The sequence below is a fragment of the Bufo gargarizans genome, chromosome 8 (assembly GCF_014858855.1).
Source record: "Bufo gargarizans isolate SCDJY-AF-19 chromosome 8, ASM1485885v1, whole genome shotgun sequence".
NCBI lineage: Eukaryota > Metazoa > Chordata > Amphibia > Anura > Bufonidae > Bufo > Bufo gargarizans.
Genome location: NC_058087.1, coordinates 107,266,216 through 107,285,144, shown reverse-complemented (window position 1 = coordinate 107,285,144; position 18,929 = coordinate 107,266,216). Strand labels below are relative to the sequence as shown.

Sequence of the window (18,929 nt, the reverse complement as noted above, 5' to 3'; positions counted from 1 at the left end):
TTACTCATAACAGCCCATGAGGCGCCAGACAACAAGACCATAGTCTGTGGGGAGGTCTCGGTTGTTCTCAAATCTAAGGATGTGAGGTTGAATAGAAAACTCAGCATACCAGAGTTTGTCTTGGCCTTTAGTCTGTACAGGGATGTTGTCTGTTCTGTTAATCCGCAACGCAGGGAGGAGTTAGATCTTTATTTGTACAAAGTAGTGCATCTAGCCTATAAATATGGTGGGTCCGCCTTTTACAACTATCACTGTTCCTTCTCAGCGAAAGCTGCAGTGGCGTTGGCTCAATTCCAACACACGGTGGATCGGTCTAATATATTCTGTAGACACTTTGCGGGCCTCAAAGCTCCTGCCTGTTCTAAATGCCACTCCTAATCCCATATGACAGACTGGTGCACAGTCGCAGGCTAGTAGTATTCTTGGCCCATCAGTCAGCAAAAATGTCCCAGGAGTGGACAAGTTGGGGCGCCCCATCAAGTATCTAGGGAAGTCTCAGATCTGCAATAATTAGAATTTCTCAGCATGCAATTCAACCAGTGTAGACGTCTGCATTTAAGTGCGATATGCTTCAGAGCCCACCTCCGTGTGTCTTGTCCACAAAAAAAATCACGATCCAGCATGACTAAGCGTGGTGGATGTAGGTCTCCTTCGTATCCTGTTAGGGTTCCAACCACATGCCGACTGGGTACAGTTTATTATTTCTGGTCTTTCCACAGGTTTCCATACAGGGCTATTGGCTCTTCCACAGGTCACTTACAAGTGCAAGAACCTGTTGTCAGCCTCGAGAGACCCTGTGGCCATTTCCCAGCTCGTTCAGGCTGAGTTGGACAAGGGGCATCTCATCGGGCCATTCGAATACCCCCCCCTTTGATTTTAGGAGGATTAACCCCGTTGGGGTAGTGACTGGGAAGTTCAGTAATAAAAAAAGATTGATACACGACCTGTCAGCCCCACACTCATTACACATACCTAGTCTTAATTCTCTAATCCTGTCAGAAGAATTCTCAATGAAATACACTTCTATCGAAGAAGCCATTCAGGTCATACCGAGGTTGGGTCGGGGAGCTTTGTGATGTCTGCTTTAGACAGCCGACGCCTTTAAGCTACTCCCAATCCAGCCGCAGTTGTGGCAATGGCACGGGATTAAGTGGTTAAACAAATATTACTTTGCCAATAAGTTGACGTTTGGCTCTAAATCCAGCCCATGGAGTTTTGATCAGTTTGCCAGATCCCTACATTGGATCCTTCAAGACTTATTTTGTGTCGTTCATGTCATTCACTACTTGGATTACTTCCTCTTGATAGAACCTCCAGAACATTCACCCCAGGACCTACAGGTATTACAGTCGGTGTTTGCAGACCTCCCGGTGCCTGTAGCCCCACACAAGGTAGAAGGGCCCGGTACTGCCATTACATTTCTTGGTATTCGTCTGGATACTGGCAGTATGGAAGCTAGCCTTTCTCAAGACAAATTGCTCAGGGTCAAAGAAGCGGTACATAAGCTAGCCAGAGTTAGGGTCACCACTAAATCAGATCTTCAGTCTCCGCTTGGTATGGTCAACTTTGCCATGCACATCATACCCAAGGTAGGTAGTTTATTTCCAGACTCTTGAAATTGCTGCCACACGCTTGCGATCAGGATAGTCCAGTAGTCTTGGATCAGGAAGCCATGGCATATTTGGTCATGTGGGATGAGTTCCTGTCAAGATGGAATGGCGCCTTGAGTTGTCAGAACCTTCACAAATTCAACCGCATATTATTGAGGAATGTTGGGGTCAGTCCCAGTTCCATCACAGGACATTCCTTTCGCATTGGCACGGCTTCCGCCGCCTCCAAGCACAACGTCCCGGTGCATGTTATCAAGAAGTTGGGCAGGTGGCATTCGGCTTGTTATGCAAATCCGCAGTGTGAAATGTTTAATGCTTTCAGGAATCCGGTCTCTTAATTTTGTTAATAAACACTATTGCCCTGAGCTATGTTTGTTATTTTTGGCCCCTTTAGTCTACCCTCCATACAGCAGTCTCGGCATACCCCTACTGCTTAGCAAAGTAGGTAGGTAAGTAGGTAGGCGTACTTATCTTAAGCCGATCCGAATACAAGTTATAGGCCTATGGCTATTTGCCGCCTTTGTGTGAGGGGAGGCGGGGCTATACTTCTTATAAGCCGCAGTCTCCTCCTCACCTTAACGGCGGCTCGTTTCTGCCCCACCCTCCCAAGTCCCCTTTTATTCTAACTACTCAATGGGGTGGGCCCCTTTAGCCTACCCTCCGTACAGCAGTCTCGGCATACCCCTACTGCTTAGCCAAGTAGGTAGGTAAGAAGGTAGGCGTACTCATCTTAAAAAAGTATTGAGATACTCGATACCGTTCGATACCACGTGAAAAAATAAAACAAAAAAGCCGAGTGGATTCTGCATTTTATGGAACGTCCAGTCCATAATAGAACATATTTTTTTGGTGGACAAGGTACCTAAAAAATGGCGAATTGCCCGGTTTTAATTTTTTTCTGTTACGGCGTTCACCGCATAGGAGATATTTTTAAATATTTTAATAGTTTGCACTTTGGGCGTGGCGATATGTAATATGTTTATTTTTTTTATTGTTTATATATTTTATATGTAAAATTGGGAAAAAGGGGTGAATTAAACTTGGTATTTTTAAACTTTTTTTTTTATTTTTTACTTATTTTCTAACTATTATCCCCTGCTGCTTCCAGAGCTTTACTGAAACCATAGCACATTAAAGGGGTTGTCCCATTATAACTTATGCCCTACCCACAGGATAGGGGATAAAAGATTGGCAGAAGTCCGACTGCTGGGGCCCCTGTCAATCATTGTTAATCACTTGAATGGGGGCCCATGTTCCCCCGTTTGAGGCCAGGTATGTGACGCGGCTTGCACCCGTAGCCTATATTTGTATTTAGGGGTAAATTATCTTCATTGGTGGCGCATTGGCCACAGCCCCTCCCCTCCTCCTCATTGCACACGTCACTGGTTGCAGCGGCAGCCGAATCACAGTGGGGAAGGATGGACTCCCTCGTTCTCCATTGTGCTGCTGAGGAGAACATGATGTGCACTGACAGCGGCGCCTGCCATGTTCTCTAACAGATACTAGGTTGTGCAGTAGCGCAGACTAGTATCGGTAAATAGCAAATCCTGGTATCGAATCGATCTGGGTCTAAAAATATCTAGGGAGGAGGTAAATTGGCTAAGAGCAAGCATATCCACAGGGAAAATCTGCTAAAGCATCATGAGGCTGTCTGTACACAATATGGCCCTGCAGCGGTGACCACAGACAACATACCACTACCTGCCGGACAGCACCTGTACTTGTGCTATTTGTTTCTGTACAAACGTGGCCAGGCAAGTATAGGTGCGACCCGGCAATTAGCGATGAACAGAATGAGGATACACCTAATGTGCTGCATCATGTACAATAGAGCTCCATAAGGTATTGTAACTACAGGTAATAAAAAGAGTTATGGCTCTCTGAATGTGCTGGTAAGAAAAGAAATTACACTTTAACAACGCTGTGATTTATAACAGTCATTTTAAATGTGTTTAGATTGGTAGGACCGAGTGCTGAGAAAACTACTGATCACTAAAATAAGGAGGCTGAATCATTCACACTAAACGCGAGTGTGAAAGTAGCCTTAAAGTGTAACCTAGTAAGGACTAGCTGTCATTCTGAAATGTTGGTTACACTTTAAGGCTACTTTCACACTCGCGTTTGGTGCGGATCCATCATGGATCTGCACAAACGCATCCGTTCAGATAATACAATCGCATGCATCCATTCAGAACGGATCCGTTTTCTATTGTGCCATATTGTGTCAATGAAAACGGATCCGTCCCTATTGACTTACATTGTGTTTCAGGACGGATCCGTATGGCTCAGTTTCGTCAGACGGACACCTCCAAAGCAAAATGGAGACGGAACGGAGGCAAACTGATGCATTTTGGGCGGATCCTTATCCATTCAGAAGGCATTAAGGGAAAAACGGATCCGTTTTGGACCGCTTGTGAGACCCTGAACGGATCTCACAAACTGAAACCAAAACGCCAGTGTGAAAGTAGCCTAAAGCACAAAATAAGCTGTGTCCTTGAAAGGGTTCTCCAGGAATTATTTAGAATGGCTGCCAGCAACCTGTCCTAGAATGTCAGCAGGACTGGTTGTCTCCACTTGCAGAGTTCCCAAGGGGTTTGGGGGGAGGGGGGCACAATACACATTGTACTGCTGTACAATAGATGGTAATGATGTGATCCTGCCTATAATATGCCATCATGGCTAACCGTAAAACTCATCAATATTTAGTATATGCAAGTACTAGTGCGTAACGTGTAGTGAGGCCCTGTGCCCCCACTCCTCTAGGAAGCTCTGCAAGTGGAGGCAGCTAGGTCTGCTCACATTCAAGGATTAGCATATTGATAGCCTATCCATATGAAAAGGCAATCAATATTAAATGGCCTAAAGTTTCTGCTTGTAGCAGCAGTAGAGGATATTGCAGCTTTTTCTCCTTTACGTACTAATATACACTACTCACAAAAAGTTTGGGATATTTCGCTTGTGGGTGAAATTTCAGGATGAACCTAAAATGCACTCTAGCCTTTACAGATGAAGTTAATGTGACCTCTAAACTTTTGAATGCACGTGTCCAACTGTTCAATGTTTCAGTACTATTTGCATAACTCGATGTTCTCTAACAAAGAGCTTAACGGCAAAATTAACAACAGGTGTTTGATCCATGAATCGCCCAATACATTTCCTGTTTCAACTAGAATTGGTATTTAAACAATCCATCTCATCATGCTGTTCACATTGACATTATGAAACCAAGACGATACCTAACATTTGATAAACAGTATGTCGCCGAGGCTTCAAGCAGGATGTTCTCATACGGAAAAGAGATTGAAGGAGTCACAGAAAGGCATAGAAGTGGACGTCCTTTGGCCTCATCCCACACTAATGACCGCTCGTCGTGTCAAGCTGTAATTGGTGTTCAAGGCCACATGACAAGTTACTGAGACACTGCCATTTTTCGTAGGGATATATCCACCACTGTTAACTTTTGTTTCAATAAATTATTTGAGATGAGGAAATCACCATTGCATGCTTCTACCTAAATGCCCTATTTTCAATATATAATATCACTGTAGCGTGAATTTTTTACGTTTTCCATAAATGTCACCCGAAAGCCAAATATCCCTAATTTTTGTGAGTAACAAAATATTTAAGTACTAAATATGTCTTACCTGCTAATTTGCTCCTGTCTTCTCCTGCAACAACAACAATCCAGTCCCTCTGAATTGTGATGGCAGTAGCTGTGCTGGCCAGATTTGCAGTATTTGCTATAGTAATAACCAGGATATAGCAGAGGGTCTGTATCAGAATAACAACACAAAGATTCATATGTCACTTGCTTATAAATAACCTTACAGTTACTGTACTTTCACACAATTTCATTTAATAGAGAATGTAAAGAACACATTTCTAAATTACTTCATTTAAAAATACGTCTGCATCCCCCTGAAAAAAGATGTAAAGTCATAGCCACCTAATTTGCAGTCTATTGCTTGTTGTCAGGCTAGCACCGTCCCTAGTAATAGGAAATGAGGGCATGTCATAAGTTCTAGCTGAGATCCTATGTCTAATAAAATAACCATTTCTACACTGTCTCCTAGTAGCCTCCTGTGTGTCTACGTGTTATTTACCGCCTCCCAATCTGGCTGCCACCCGTCCACAATCTTTTATTTATAGGGCCATGCTGCGGAAACTTGTTAAAGCATCATTCTTACCAGACAACCCCTTTAAGCGGAGCTGTTTCTGTCCTACAATTGGACCCTTCTGCCCCGAACAAAATCACAGAATCAATTAGTTGCTTTGACAGCCTGGGGCCTTCTGAAGGCCTGCAGCAGAGCTTAAGGCTGGGTTCACACGGGTGCAATGCATGAGGTGAACGCATTGCACCCGCACTGAATCCAGACCCATTCATTTCTATGGGGCTGTGCAGATGAGCAGTGATTTTCACTCATCACTTGTGCGTTGCGTAAAAATTGCAGCATGCTCTATAGTGTGCGTTTTTCACGCAACGCAGGCCCCATAGAAGTGAATGGGGCTGCGTGAAAATCGCAAGCATCCGCAAGCAAGTGCGGATGCGGTGCCATTTTCGTGCATGGTTGCTAAGAGAAAAGTCTATTCACTGTATTATTTTCCCTTATAATATGGTTATAAGGGAAAATAATAGCATTCTTAATACAGAATGCATAGGTCACTTGAGGGTTAAAAAATAAAAAAAATTAACTCACCTCCTCCTCTTGATCGTGTAGTTGCCAATCTCTTCTTACTTCTTTAATCATGAGCTGCCGGCTAAAGGACCTGTGGTGACGTCACATCACATGGTCCAATCACACGGTCCATCACTGTGGTGCTGGACCATGTGATTGGACCATGTGATGAGCTTGACAGGATAAAGAACAGGAGATCGGCAGCTACGTGATCAATTGGAGGAGGCGAGTGAATTTTATTTTTTAACCCTCAATTGACCTTCTACTTAGCATTCTGTATTAAAGAATGCTATTATTTTCTCTTATAACCATGTCATAAGGGAAAATAATACAATCTACACAACACCGAACCCAAACCTGAACTTCAGTGAGAAGTTCGGGTCTGGGTACCACAGTCAGTTTTTTACCCCAAGATCCACAAAGATATGAAGTCTCCCCCAGGGCATCCGATAGTGTCGGGGATTGAGTCTACAGGGAGTGCAGAATTATTAGGCAAATTAGTATTTTGACCACATCATCCTCTTTATGCATGTCTTACTCCAAGCTGTATAGGCTCGAAAGCCTACTACCAATTAAGCATATTAGGTGATGTGCATCTCTGTAATGAGAAGGGGTGTGGTCTAATGACATCAACACCCTATATCAGGTGTGCATAATTATTAGGCAACTTCCTTTCCTTTGGCAAAATGGGTCAAAAGAAGGACTTGACAGGCTCAGAAAAGTCATAAATAGTGAGATATCTTGCAGAGGGATGCAGCACTCTTAAAATTGCAAAGCTTCTGAAGCGTGATCATCGAACAATCAAGCGTTTCATTCAAAATAGTCAACAGGGTCGCAAGAAGCGTGTGGAAAAACCATGGCGCAAAATAACTGCCCATGAACTGAGAAAAGTCAAGCGTGCAGCTGCCAAGATGCCACTTGCCACCAGTTTGGCCATATTTCAGAGCTGCAACATCACTGGAGTGCCCAAAAGCACAAGGTGTGCAATACTCAGAGACATGGCCAAGGTAAGAAAGGCTGAAAGACGACCACCACTGAACAAGACACACAAGCTGAAACGTCAAGACTGGGCCAAGAAATGTCTCAAGACTGATTTTTCTAAGGTTTTATGGACTGATGAAATGAGAGCGAGTCTTGATGGGCCAGATGGATGGGCCCGTTGCTGGATTGGTAAAAGGCAGAGAGCTCCAGTCCGACTCAGCCGCCAGCAAGGTGGAGGTGGAGTACTGGTTTGGGCTGGTATCATCAAAGATGAGCTTGTGGGGCCTTTTCGGGTTGAGGATGGAGTCAAGCTCAACTCCCAGTCCTACTGCCAGTTTCTGGAAGACACCTTCTTCAAGCAGTGGTACAGGAAGAAGTCTGCATCCTTCAAGAAAAACATGATTTTCATGCAGGACAATGCTCCATCACACGCGTCCAAGTACTCCACAGCGTGGCTGGCAAGAAAGGGTATAAAAGAAGAAAAACTAATGACATGGCCTCCTTGTTCACCTGATCTGAACCCCATTGAGAACCTGTGGTCCATCATCAAATGTGAGATTTACAAGGAGGGAAAACAGTACACCTCTCTGAACAGTGTCTGGGAGGCTGTGGTTGCTGCTGCACGCAATGTTGATGGTGAACAGATCAAAACACTGACAGAATCCATGGATGGCAGGCTTTTGAGTGTCCTTGCAAAGAAAGGTGGCTGTATTGGTCACTGATTTGTTTTTGTTTTGTTTTTGAATGTCAGAAATGTATATTTGTGAATGTTGAGATGTTATATTGGTTTCACTGGTAAAAATAAATAATTTAAATGGGTATATATTTGTTTTTTGTTAAGTTGCCTAATAATTATGCACAGTAATAGTCACCTGCACACACAGATATCCCCCTAAAATAGCTAAAACTAAAAACAAACTAAAAACTACTTCCAAAAATATTCAGCTTTGATATTAATGAGTTTTTTGGGTTCATTGAGAACATGGTTATTGTTCAATAATAAAATTAATCCTCAAAAATACAACTTGCCTAATAATTCTGCACTCCTTGTATATCTTGCAACCTGTCTAAAATATATAGATCAATGGCTGCAGCCCTATGTGAAACGAATGCCATCGTACATTCGAGACACTACGGACATTATAAAAACCCTAGAAACAATCAAATGGGAGGACGGGTGGATCTGGTGGAGGCTGGATGTCGGGTCCCTATATTACAGTAATTGACCACACTCAGGGTGTACAAGCGCTCTATGAAAATTTATCGGGAGATACCAATCTGCCTATTGAGCAGTTGGAGTTCATACTAGGTGGAGTGAAGTATATTCTCGCTCACAACTATTTTGCCTTTGAACAGGAGTTCTATGTACAGCAGACTGGCACCGCCATGGGTACCAGATTCGCCCCCAGCTATGCCAATCTATTTTTGGCCCAGTGGGAAGTGGAGACCATCATGCCAAGGCTGGGGGCGGGTCTGGGGCTGTGGCGGCGCTATATCGATGATATTCTGTTCATATGGCAAGATACACCTGAATCCCTGGATTTGTTCTTAAGGAACATCAATAGTAATGAGAAGAATCTGGTATTCAGTCCAAGTATCAGCAGAGAAAGGGTAGAGTTCCTTGATTTAGAGATATGTGTCAAGGGGGACCAACTACACTGTAATATGTATTTCAAACCAGTGGCTAAGAACAGCTTTATCAGGTTTGCAAGCTGTCATCTTCCACGATGGCTGATCAATGTCCCCACCAGTCAGTTTCGGAGGTTGAAACAGAACTGTACTGAAGATAACAGATTTGAGGATGAAGCCACTGGTTTGAAACAGCAATTACTAGAAAGGGACTACCCAGTTCAGATAATAGACAGGTCTCTAGAGAAGGTGAAGAAAATTTAAAGAAAGGATTTTTTCTCCATTAGCACTCCTCAACAACAGGACGAAACACTGAGAATTGTCCTTCCATTCAATTCCCAAAATAGAACGATGGAAAGACGTATACAGAGACATTGGGGACACCCATTGAATGATAAACTGATAGGTCCCCTATTAAGTGAAGTACCTAAAATCTCCTACACAAAAGCAGGTAACTTAGCTGGAAAAGTAGCCCCAACGGTTAAAAGAAAGAAGGATGGTCACAACAAATATAATTGGCTGGCGGTCAATGGCTTTTTTAGATGTGGTAGATGTGCAAATTGCAGAATTACGACTTTCCCCAAGAAAACTATGAAGGTGGAATCAACAGTGAATTCGGACATTATATACTTGCTGGAATGCAGTTGCAGAAAGCAGTATATAGGGAGAACAAAAAGAACCCTCAAAAAGAGGGTCGCGGAACACATTTCAAACACTAAGAAGGGTTTAGATACACATTCACTATCAAAACATTTCAAGTTAAAGCACAACTACGACCCGACTGGCCTAAGGTTTACAGCTATTGAGAAGGTAAAAAAGCTATGGAGAGGGGGAAACTACATAGCACATATGTCGCAACAGGAATCGCGAAGAATCTTTGAATATGACACCATCATCCCGAGGGGCTTAAATGCTGAAATGGAAGTCTTTGGGTTCCTGTGACGACTAATGGGTGGGGTGCCCGGTGGGGATAGCACATCGTAGTCTGGTCGTTTATCGACACTCCGATCTCCCCTCCCTGTCAGACAGCTCCCCCTGTACGGCATTCACCGCATTCATTCATCCATCATACCCGCGGACCCGGGGTCTCCATATCGTGTGGACACCAGAGACATCATATCAGTTGACCTGGGGGTCTAGCCATGTTAAGGGATAAGCACAGGCACAAATCGCACAGAAAACACATATGTGTTTTTGATGCGTTTTTTGTGCATTTTCCTGATTGGGGATAGCATGACCTTGCAGTTTTCTCCACATCCTATGTTTTATGAACAATCACTGTTGCACGTACCGTATTTTTCGCCGTATAAGACGCACCTAGGTTTTTAGGGAGGAAAATAAGAAAAAAAATATTTTGAACCAAAAGGTGCGCTTTTGAACTAATTGTGGTCTGTGGGTGACGCACTGTCATGGGGGATCTGTGGGTGACGCACTGTCATGGGGGATCTGTGGGTGACGCACTGTCATGGGGGATCTGTGGGTGACGCACTGTCATGGGGGATCTGTGGGTGACGCACTGTCATGGGGGATCTGTGGGTGACGCACTGTCATGGGGGATCTGTGGGTGACGCACTGTCATGGGGGATCTGTGGGTGACGCACTGTCATGGGGGATCTGTGGGTGACGCACTGTCATGGGGGATCTGTGGGTGACGCACTGTCATGGGGGATCTGTGGGTGACGCACTGTCATGGGGGATCTGTGGGTGACGCACTGTCATGGGGGATCTGTGGGTGACGCACTGTCATGGGGGATCTGTGGGTGACGCACTGTCATGGGGGATCTGTGGGTGACGCACTGTCATGGGGGATCTGTGGGTGACGCACTGTCATGGGGGATCTGTGGGTGACGCACTGTCATGGGGGATCTGTGGGTGACGCACTGTCATGGGGGATCTGTGGGTGACCCACTGTCATGGGGGATCTGTGGGTGACCCACTGTTATGGGGGATCTGTGGGTGACCCACTGTTATGGGGGATCTGTGGGTGACCCACTGTCATGGGGGATCTGTGGGTGACCCACTGTCATGGGGGATCTGTGGGTGACGCACTGTTATGGGGGATCTGTGGGTGACGCACTGTTATGGGGGATCTGTGGGTGACCCACTGTTATGGGGGATCTGTGGGTGACGCACTGTTATGGGGGATCTGTGGGTGACGCACTGTTATGGGGGATCTGTGGGTGACGCACTGTTATGGGGGATCTGTGGGTGACGCACTGTTATGGGGGATCTGTGGGTGACGCACTGTTATGGGGGATCTGTGGGTGACGCACTGTTATGGGGGATCTGTGGGTGACGCACTGTTATGGGGGATCTGTGGGTGACCCTTATGGGGGATCCTCTCTGGATGGCACTGTTATGAGGATCTGTGTATGACAGTTATGGGGGGGGATTTGTGGATTACACATATATAGCATCTTATGCTATGTGTCATCCACAGATCCCCTCCATAAGTGTGGGGGTCGCATTTGCTTTTATAATGGGGGTGGGGGTCGCATCTGCATTTATAATGACAGCGGGGCCCGTGCAGTGACTGTATTCTACTACACGGGCCCCGCTTACTGTATAATCATATCCCTAATAGTTAATTGTTGTGTGCATGTAAAAGCATAATGAGCGATAATGATGAGCGCTGTCTATTACTTACAATTAGAAGCGCTCGCCGTTCGGAGCAGAGAGGAGGGAGGAGGCAGGCCGGGAGGACAGGCGCTGGCAGTGTGAGTCATCCGTCATGCGCCCACGCCGCCTGCTTCATTCAAAAAGTGGGCGGCGCAGGCGCGTGACGTATGACTCACACTGCCAGCGCCCGTCCTCCCGGCCTGCCTCCTCCCTCCTCTCTGCTCCGAACGGCGAGCGCTTCTAATTGTAAGTAATACACAGCGCTCATCATTATCGCTCATTATGCTTTTACATGCATACAACAATTAACTATTAGGGATATGATTATACAGTAAGCGGGGCCCGTGTAGTAGAATACAGTCACTGCACGGGCCCCGCTGTCATTATAAATGCAGATGCCGCCCCCAGCCCCTCCTCCCTCACAGCTGATACACCCGCCGCACGGCATTGCGGCGGGTGTATCATTGAAAACTAGGCAAAATCGGCTACATTCGCAGTATAAGAAGCACTGCTATTTCCCCCCCACATTAGGGAATACACAATAGTGTGAAGCATCATGGGAATAGGGGTCCCATTTATAAGTGGTGAGGACACGCTCACTCAGTTGGCCACTGAGGAAGAGGTACAGCACCTTGAAACGCGTCTGGCGTACAGAGTGAGCGTTATATGCACATCTGTGACAAAAAAAAAGGAATAAAACATCTCCCAGGTCACAAGCAACAAGCAGAAAGACTAAAGGAAATAATCTGGATCCTGTGCCGGAGGAAGCAGTCGCCTACCAGTGAATCAGTACAGCTTCCAGTTGGTCTCCTAAGCAACCAGGTCATGTGGGACGCCACGCTGAGGTCGAGCACACCACGTGGGACGCCGCTTGTGTGCGGCTGCCTATATCCAACGCTGCATTCAGGCAGTGAAGATGGGTAAGACCCGGCTCCTGTGGAGTCTACGTTAACATACCAGGATACTTTTCTGCTGTACAATCAAAAGTGGAGCAGTGCTATACAATTGAGCTGTGCTCCCTCACAGCTGCGATTGTTACAAACATACGAAATCTACTGTGGCATACTGCGTTATCCCTAGTAGTATATTACTGATGTATATGGACTAAGAACTTTATTCCAAGTACTATACCATTGATGTGGATGGACTAATGGCTTTGTGAATTAACATGGCAAGTGCCAGCATTGAAGGTGTAGCATCATCATTTTGGGATAGGAGTATCTGCATCTGTATATGGGACTTGTGCATTACACTGAATTGTGCGGCTTTTATCGAGTTGTAGCAATCACCTTGGCAAAGGTGTTTTGATATATGGGATTCCTTTCTCACAGTATTAGAGGGCATCTATGTCATTTGAGCCCTTTGTATGTTTTATAGATTTTAGGGGTTGTGTTTTAGTATAAATAAAGTGTGCATCATTTCCATCAAGTGTATCCCTTTTCAGTGTGCCCCTTCTTTTCTGTTTTGGCATTTACGTGGTGATTTTGGTCCTGAGGGTGGGACCTGAAGGTAAGCACCTTATCCATACAGTGAGAGGGTGAGCCGCTGAGTCTTTCAGATTAGTATCTTGATCGCGTAGTTGCCAATCTCTTCTTACTTCTTTAATCATGAGCTGCCGGCTAAAGGACCTGTGGTGACGTCACATCACATGGTCCAATCACACGGTCCATCACTGTGGTGCTGGACCATGTGATGAGCTTGACAGGTCATGAAAAAAGAACAGGAGACCGGCAGCTACGCGATCAATTGGAGGAGGTGAGTTAAATTGTATTTTTAACCCTCAATTGACCTTCTACTAAGCATTCTGTATTAAAGAATGCTATTATTTTCCCTTATAACCATGTCATAAGGGAAAATAACACTACAAAACACCGAACACAAACCTGAACTTCAGTGAGAAGTTCAGGTCTGGGTACCACAGTCAGTTTTTTATCACGCGCATGCAAAACGCATTGCACCTGCGCGATAAAAACTGAACAACGAAACGCAATCGCAGTCAAAACTGACTGCAATTGCGTACCTACTCGCGTGGGTTTGCCGCAATGCCCCCGGGACGCATCCGGAGCCAAAATGTGACGCCCGTGTGAACCCTGCCTAAGAGGAAGTCAGTAAAAATCCCACACATTTTACACGTGTGTTCTCCGCATCTATGTGGCCAGACCGCAAATTATAGAGCCTAGAAACATAGAATGTGTCGGCAGATAAGAACCATTTGGCCCATCTAGTCTGCCCAATATACTGAATACTATGAATAGCCCTTGGCCCTATCTTATATGAAGGATGGCCTTATGCCTATCCCATGCATACTTAAACTCCTTCACTGTATTTGCAGCTACCACTTCTGCAGGAAGGCTATTCCATGCATCCACTACTCTCTCAGTAAAGTAATACTTCCTAATATTACTTTTAAACCTTTGCCTCTCTAATTTAAAACTATGTCCTCTTGTAGCAGTTTTTCTTCTTTTAAATATTCCTCTTTTACCTTGTTGATTCCCTTTATGTATTTAAAAGTTTCTATCATATCCCCTCTGTCTCGTCTTTCTTCCAAGCTGTTAAGGTACTTTAATCTTTCCTGGTAAGTTTTATCCTACAATCCATGTACTAGTTTAGTAGCTCTTCTCTCTCAAAAGTATCAATATCCTTCTGCACAATACTCCAAATGAGGTCTCACTAGTGTTCTGTAGAGCGGCATAAGCACCTCCCTCTTTCTACTGGTAATGCCTCTCCCAGTGGCGTAACTACCAGGGAAGCGGCTGCTTCGGGGCTCGGGCTGACAAGGGGCCCGGCACCCGGCCCTGTCTATCCCTGCACAGCTGACAGGCTGACTCTGAGCTACGAGACCTTGGTGTATTTAAATCTCATTTAGCGTGTCTTTCAGAAAAGTTTCTCCTGGGATTCGAACTCGCAACCTTTCACATCAGAGGCAAGGCATTTAACCACACAGCTTTTAGAGCTGTAATACCAGTTACTTAAAATAAATAAATAAGACTTCTACTATAGGTAACTTTGATACCTAGTGTACATACACATGACAGCTACCCCAGCATACTGTGTATGGATTTAGCAGAGCTGGGTGTGTTGGGGCAACTGTCATGTACAGTGGAGGAAATAATTATTTGACCCCTCACTGATTTTGTAAGTTTGTCCAATGACAAAGAAATGAAAAGTCTCAGAACAGTATCATTTCAATGGTAGGTTGATTGTAACAGTGGCAGATAGCACATCAAAAGGAAAATCAAATAAATAACTTTAAATAAAAGATAGCAACTGATTTGCATTTCATTGAGTGAAATAAGTATTTGAACCCTCTAACAAAAAAAGACTTAATACTTGGTGGAAAAACCCTTGTTTGCAAGCACAGAGGTCAAACGTTTCTTGTAATTGATGACCAAGTTTGCGCACATTTTAGGAGGAATGTTGGTCCACTCCTCTTTGCAGATCATCTCTAAATCCCTAAGGTTTCGAGGCTGTCTCTGTGCAACTCTGAGCTTGAGCTCCCTCCATAGGTTTTCGATTGGATTAAGGTCCGGAGACTGACTAGGCCACTCCATGACCTTAATGTGCTTCTTCTTGAGCCACTCCTTTGTTGCCTTTGCTGTATGTTTTGGGTCATTGTCGTGCTGGAACACCCATCCACGACCCATTTTCAGTTTCCTGGCAGAGGGAAGGAGGTTGTCGCTCAGGATTTCACGATACATGGCTCCGTCCATTTTCCCGTTTATGCGAATAAGTTGTCCTGTGCCCTTAGCAGAAAAACACCCCCAAAGCAAAATGTTTCCACCCCCATGCTTGACGGTGGGGACGGTGTTTTGGGGGTCATAGGCAGCATTTTTCTTCCTCCAAACACAGCGAGTTGAGTTAATGCCAAAGAGCTCTATTTTGGTCTCATCAGACCACAGCACCTTCTCCCAGTCACTCTCTGAATCATTCAGGTGTTCATTGGCAAACTTCAGACGGGCCTGCACATGTGCCTTCCTGAGCAGGGGGACCTTGCGAGCCCTGCAGGATTTTAATCCATTGCGGTGTAATGTGTTTCCAATGGTTTTCTTGGTGACTGTGGTCCCTGCTAATTTGAGGTCATTAACTAACTCCTCCCGTGTAGTTCTAGGATGCTTTTTCACCTTTCTCAGAACCATTGACACCCCACGAGGTGAGATCTTGCGTGGAGCCCCAGAGCGAGGTCGATTGATGGTCATTTTGTGCTCCTTCCATTTTCGAACAATCGCACCAACAGTTGTCACCTTCTCTCCCAGCTTCTTGCTAATGGTTTTGTAGCCCATTCCAGCCTTGTGCAGGTCTACAATTTTGTCTCTGACATCCTTGGACAGCTCTTTGGTCTTTCCCATGTTGGAGAGTTTGGAGTCTGCTTGATTGATTGATTCTGTGGACAGGTGTCTTTTATACAGGTGACTAGTTAAGACAGGTGTCCTTAATGAGGGTGACTAATTGAGTAGAAGTGTCTAACCACTCTGTGGGAGCCAGAACTCTTAATGGTTGGTAGGGGTTCAAATACTTATTTCACTCAATGAAATGCAAATCAGTTGCTATCTTTTATTTAAAGTTATTTTTTCGATTTTCCTTTTGATGTGCTATCTGCCACTGTTACAATAAACCTACCATTGAAATGATACTGTTCTGAGACTTTTCATTTCTTTGTCATTGGACAAACTTACAAAATCAGTGAGGGGTCAAATAATTATTTCCTCCACTGTATATGGTTGTACTAAATCTTTTTCCAATTGGTGTATCCCTCCAGGAACATCAACCCTGTTACAAATCTTTTTGTCATCAGCAAAAAGAACTTTATCTCCACAGTCCCTTTTTAGAGACCCTCGGGATATTATTTCATTATACTATAATGGTCTGTAGGACTAAAAATCCCTTTAGGGGTCCCTAACCAACAGTTAAAATCGTAACTTTATTATTTATAATTTTACTAACAGACATATAATAGAGAAAATACAAAGAAAAATTAATTAAAACTCTCAGTTGCAAGGAGTTATGAGACAAATATTAATAAGCCTGGTTGCCAATTTTTGCAACCTATTATAGCAATGTCTTTGTCTCTGGCTCAACACAGTGGCTATCTCTTCATAGGTAATGTGAGGACCGTTGGTGTGCAACAACCTAGCCTTTATTTCAGGTCAATTGTAAGTACGTTGCGGTATTCTTAATATAGGATGAGCAATTAGACTATGCAGCTTAATTCATTCATGGTGTCAACCACTATATTAGTGTTGTACTAGGGCTAGTAAAATGTTACCACTGCCCCGCATCCCCTGACGAAGCCGCAACACGCGGCAAAACATGTCGGGAGGGGTGGTGTAATGTGAACCTGTTTTAGGCAGATTGCAAGAGAGTGAGAGGAGTTGTACTGGCTAATAAACACAGAGAGATAGAGAGGAGCACAGTGAGGCAGAGATCAGGTTGGACGCGTAACACCTACTCCTGGTGCAAGGCAGTCTGTACTGCAAGCACAACGGATGTTCAGCAGTGTATCGGATACAGATATATGTTTACACTGACCTCTATGGAGATAAATAGAGGCAACAGTGTAGCCACTCTAAATCACTGAAAGGTGTATTGCCACAAAAGTGTCAAAGTAGGGTAGTGGTAACATTTTACTAACCCTAGTACAACACTAATATAGTGGTTGACACCCTGAATGAATTAAGCTGCATAGTCTACTTGCTGATCCTATATTAAGAATACCGCAACGTACTTACAATTGACCTGAAATAAAGGCTAGGTTGTTGCACACCAACGGTCCTCACATTACCTATGAAGAGATAGCCACTGTGTTGAGCCAGAGACAAAGACATTGCTATAATAGGTTGCAAAAATTGGCAACCAGGCTTATTAATATTTGTCTCAAACTCCTTGCAACTGAGAGTTTTAATCAATTTTTCTTTGTATTTTCTCTATTATATGTCTGTTAGTAAAATTATAAATAATAAAGTTACGATTTTAACTGTTGGTTAGGGACCCCCTAAAGGGATTTTTGGTCTTACAGACCATTATAGTATAATCAGCAAAAAGACACACCTTACCATCGAGGCCTTCTGCAATTTCTCTGAAAGATATTAAACAATATGGGTCCCAGAACAGATCCCTGAGGTACCCCACTGGTAACAAGACCAAGGTCTGAATATACTCCATTGACTACTACCAGGGCAGTCTTTAATATTAATTGGACCCTGGGCAAAAATTTACTTGGGCCCCCTGGATCCCACCTTCCCACTTCTTAGCAGGCAATCACGCCCTCCACCACAACACACACAAAAAATCCTGGGAGAGTACAGTGAATGACTGCAAATACTTCCAGTTCTGAAGACTCCAGAGGCTCAGGATCAGTGGGCAGCTGGGCTCAGGCTGGAAGTGGGCACCGCTCTGCAGGAAGGAGACCAGGGCTCGGCTCACCCTAGTGTTACAGTGCACTCCAGCACCCCACAGTATGCAGTATAGCACCCTATAGCATACAGCACCACACAGTATGCAGTATAGCACCCCACACTATACAGTACCCCACAGTATATAGTAGAGCAGCCCACAGTATACAGCACCCCCACAGTATACAGTAGAGCAGTATAGCACCTCACCGTATACAGCACCCCAAACTATACACAATACAGCACCCCACACTATACAGTACAGCAGTATAGCACTCCACACTATACAGCACACAAAGTATACAGCATACAGCCCCCCACAGTATACAGTACAGCAGTATAGCACTCCACAATATACAGCACCTACAGTATACAGCCCCCCCCCCCACACAGTATACAGGCCCCCCACACAGTATACAGTCCCACACAGTATACAGTCCCACACACAGTATACAGCACCCCAAAACACAGTAGTTTATAGTATATTAGCATAACAGCCCCTGTCACCTTTTTCGATTGTAATCTTCACAAAAAAGGCTCCACAGTTAAGGCAAACTTTTCCTGCAACACTCCTGGTAGGACTTGTGATGACCTCATAGCCATGTGACCAGTAATATTGCTAGGTTACTGGTCACATGGTGATGTCATCTAAGGTCCTAGATCACAGCTCTCACAGTACGGTGCCTGGACTCAGTGCCGACAGGCATGGCAGCACCCCCTGTGTAGCGGACAGCCTGACACCCAGGGCAGTGGCTTGCAGGGCTCAAGAGGCAGCTGCCTTGGGCCCCCCAGAAGCAACTGGGCCCAGAACAGCTGCCCCTTTTGCCCCTTGGTGAAGACGGCCCTGACTACAACCCTCTGTTGTTGTCACAGAAGGTGTACAGAAAACTAGAAGACACAAAATGAAGATCAGACTGACTGGATCCAATACTAAGGAACCAAAGGGAGAGCCCTGCAACAGACCTGGCTCTCTCCCTAACTGCTCAGCCTATGCAAAAATCTCAATGGTAGATGATCGCATATCC

The 18,929-nt window shown here is 44.8% G+C and overlaps 1 protein-coding gene across 1 annotated transcript in view; it reads right to left on the bottom strand.

Annotated features, from left to right (window-relative positions):
- Positions 1 to 18,929, bottom strand: part of SLC40A1 (solute carrier family 40 member 1) — a 299,923-nt gene that overhangs the window by 133,027 nt on the left and 147,967 nt on the right. Inside the window, exon 5 of the mRNA XM_044304309.1 lies at positions 5,255 to 5,381. Coding sequence (XP_044160244.1) covers positions 5,255 to 5,381 — 127 coding nt within the window. The remainder of the gene's footprint in view (positions 1 to 5,254; positions 5,382 to 18,929) is intronic.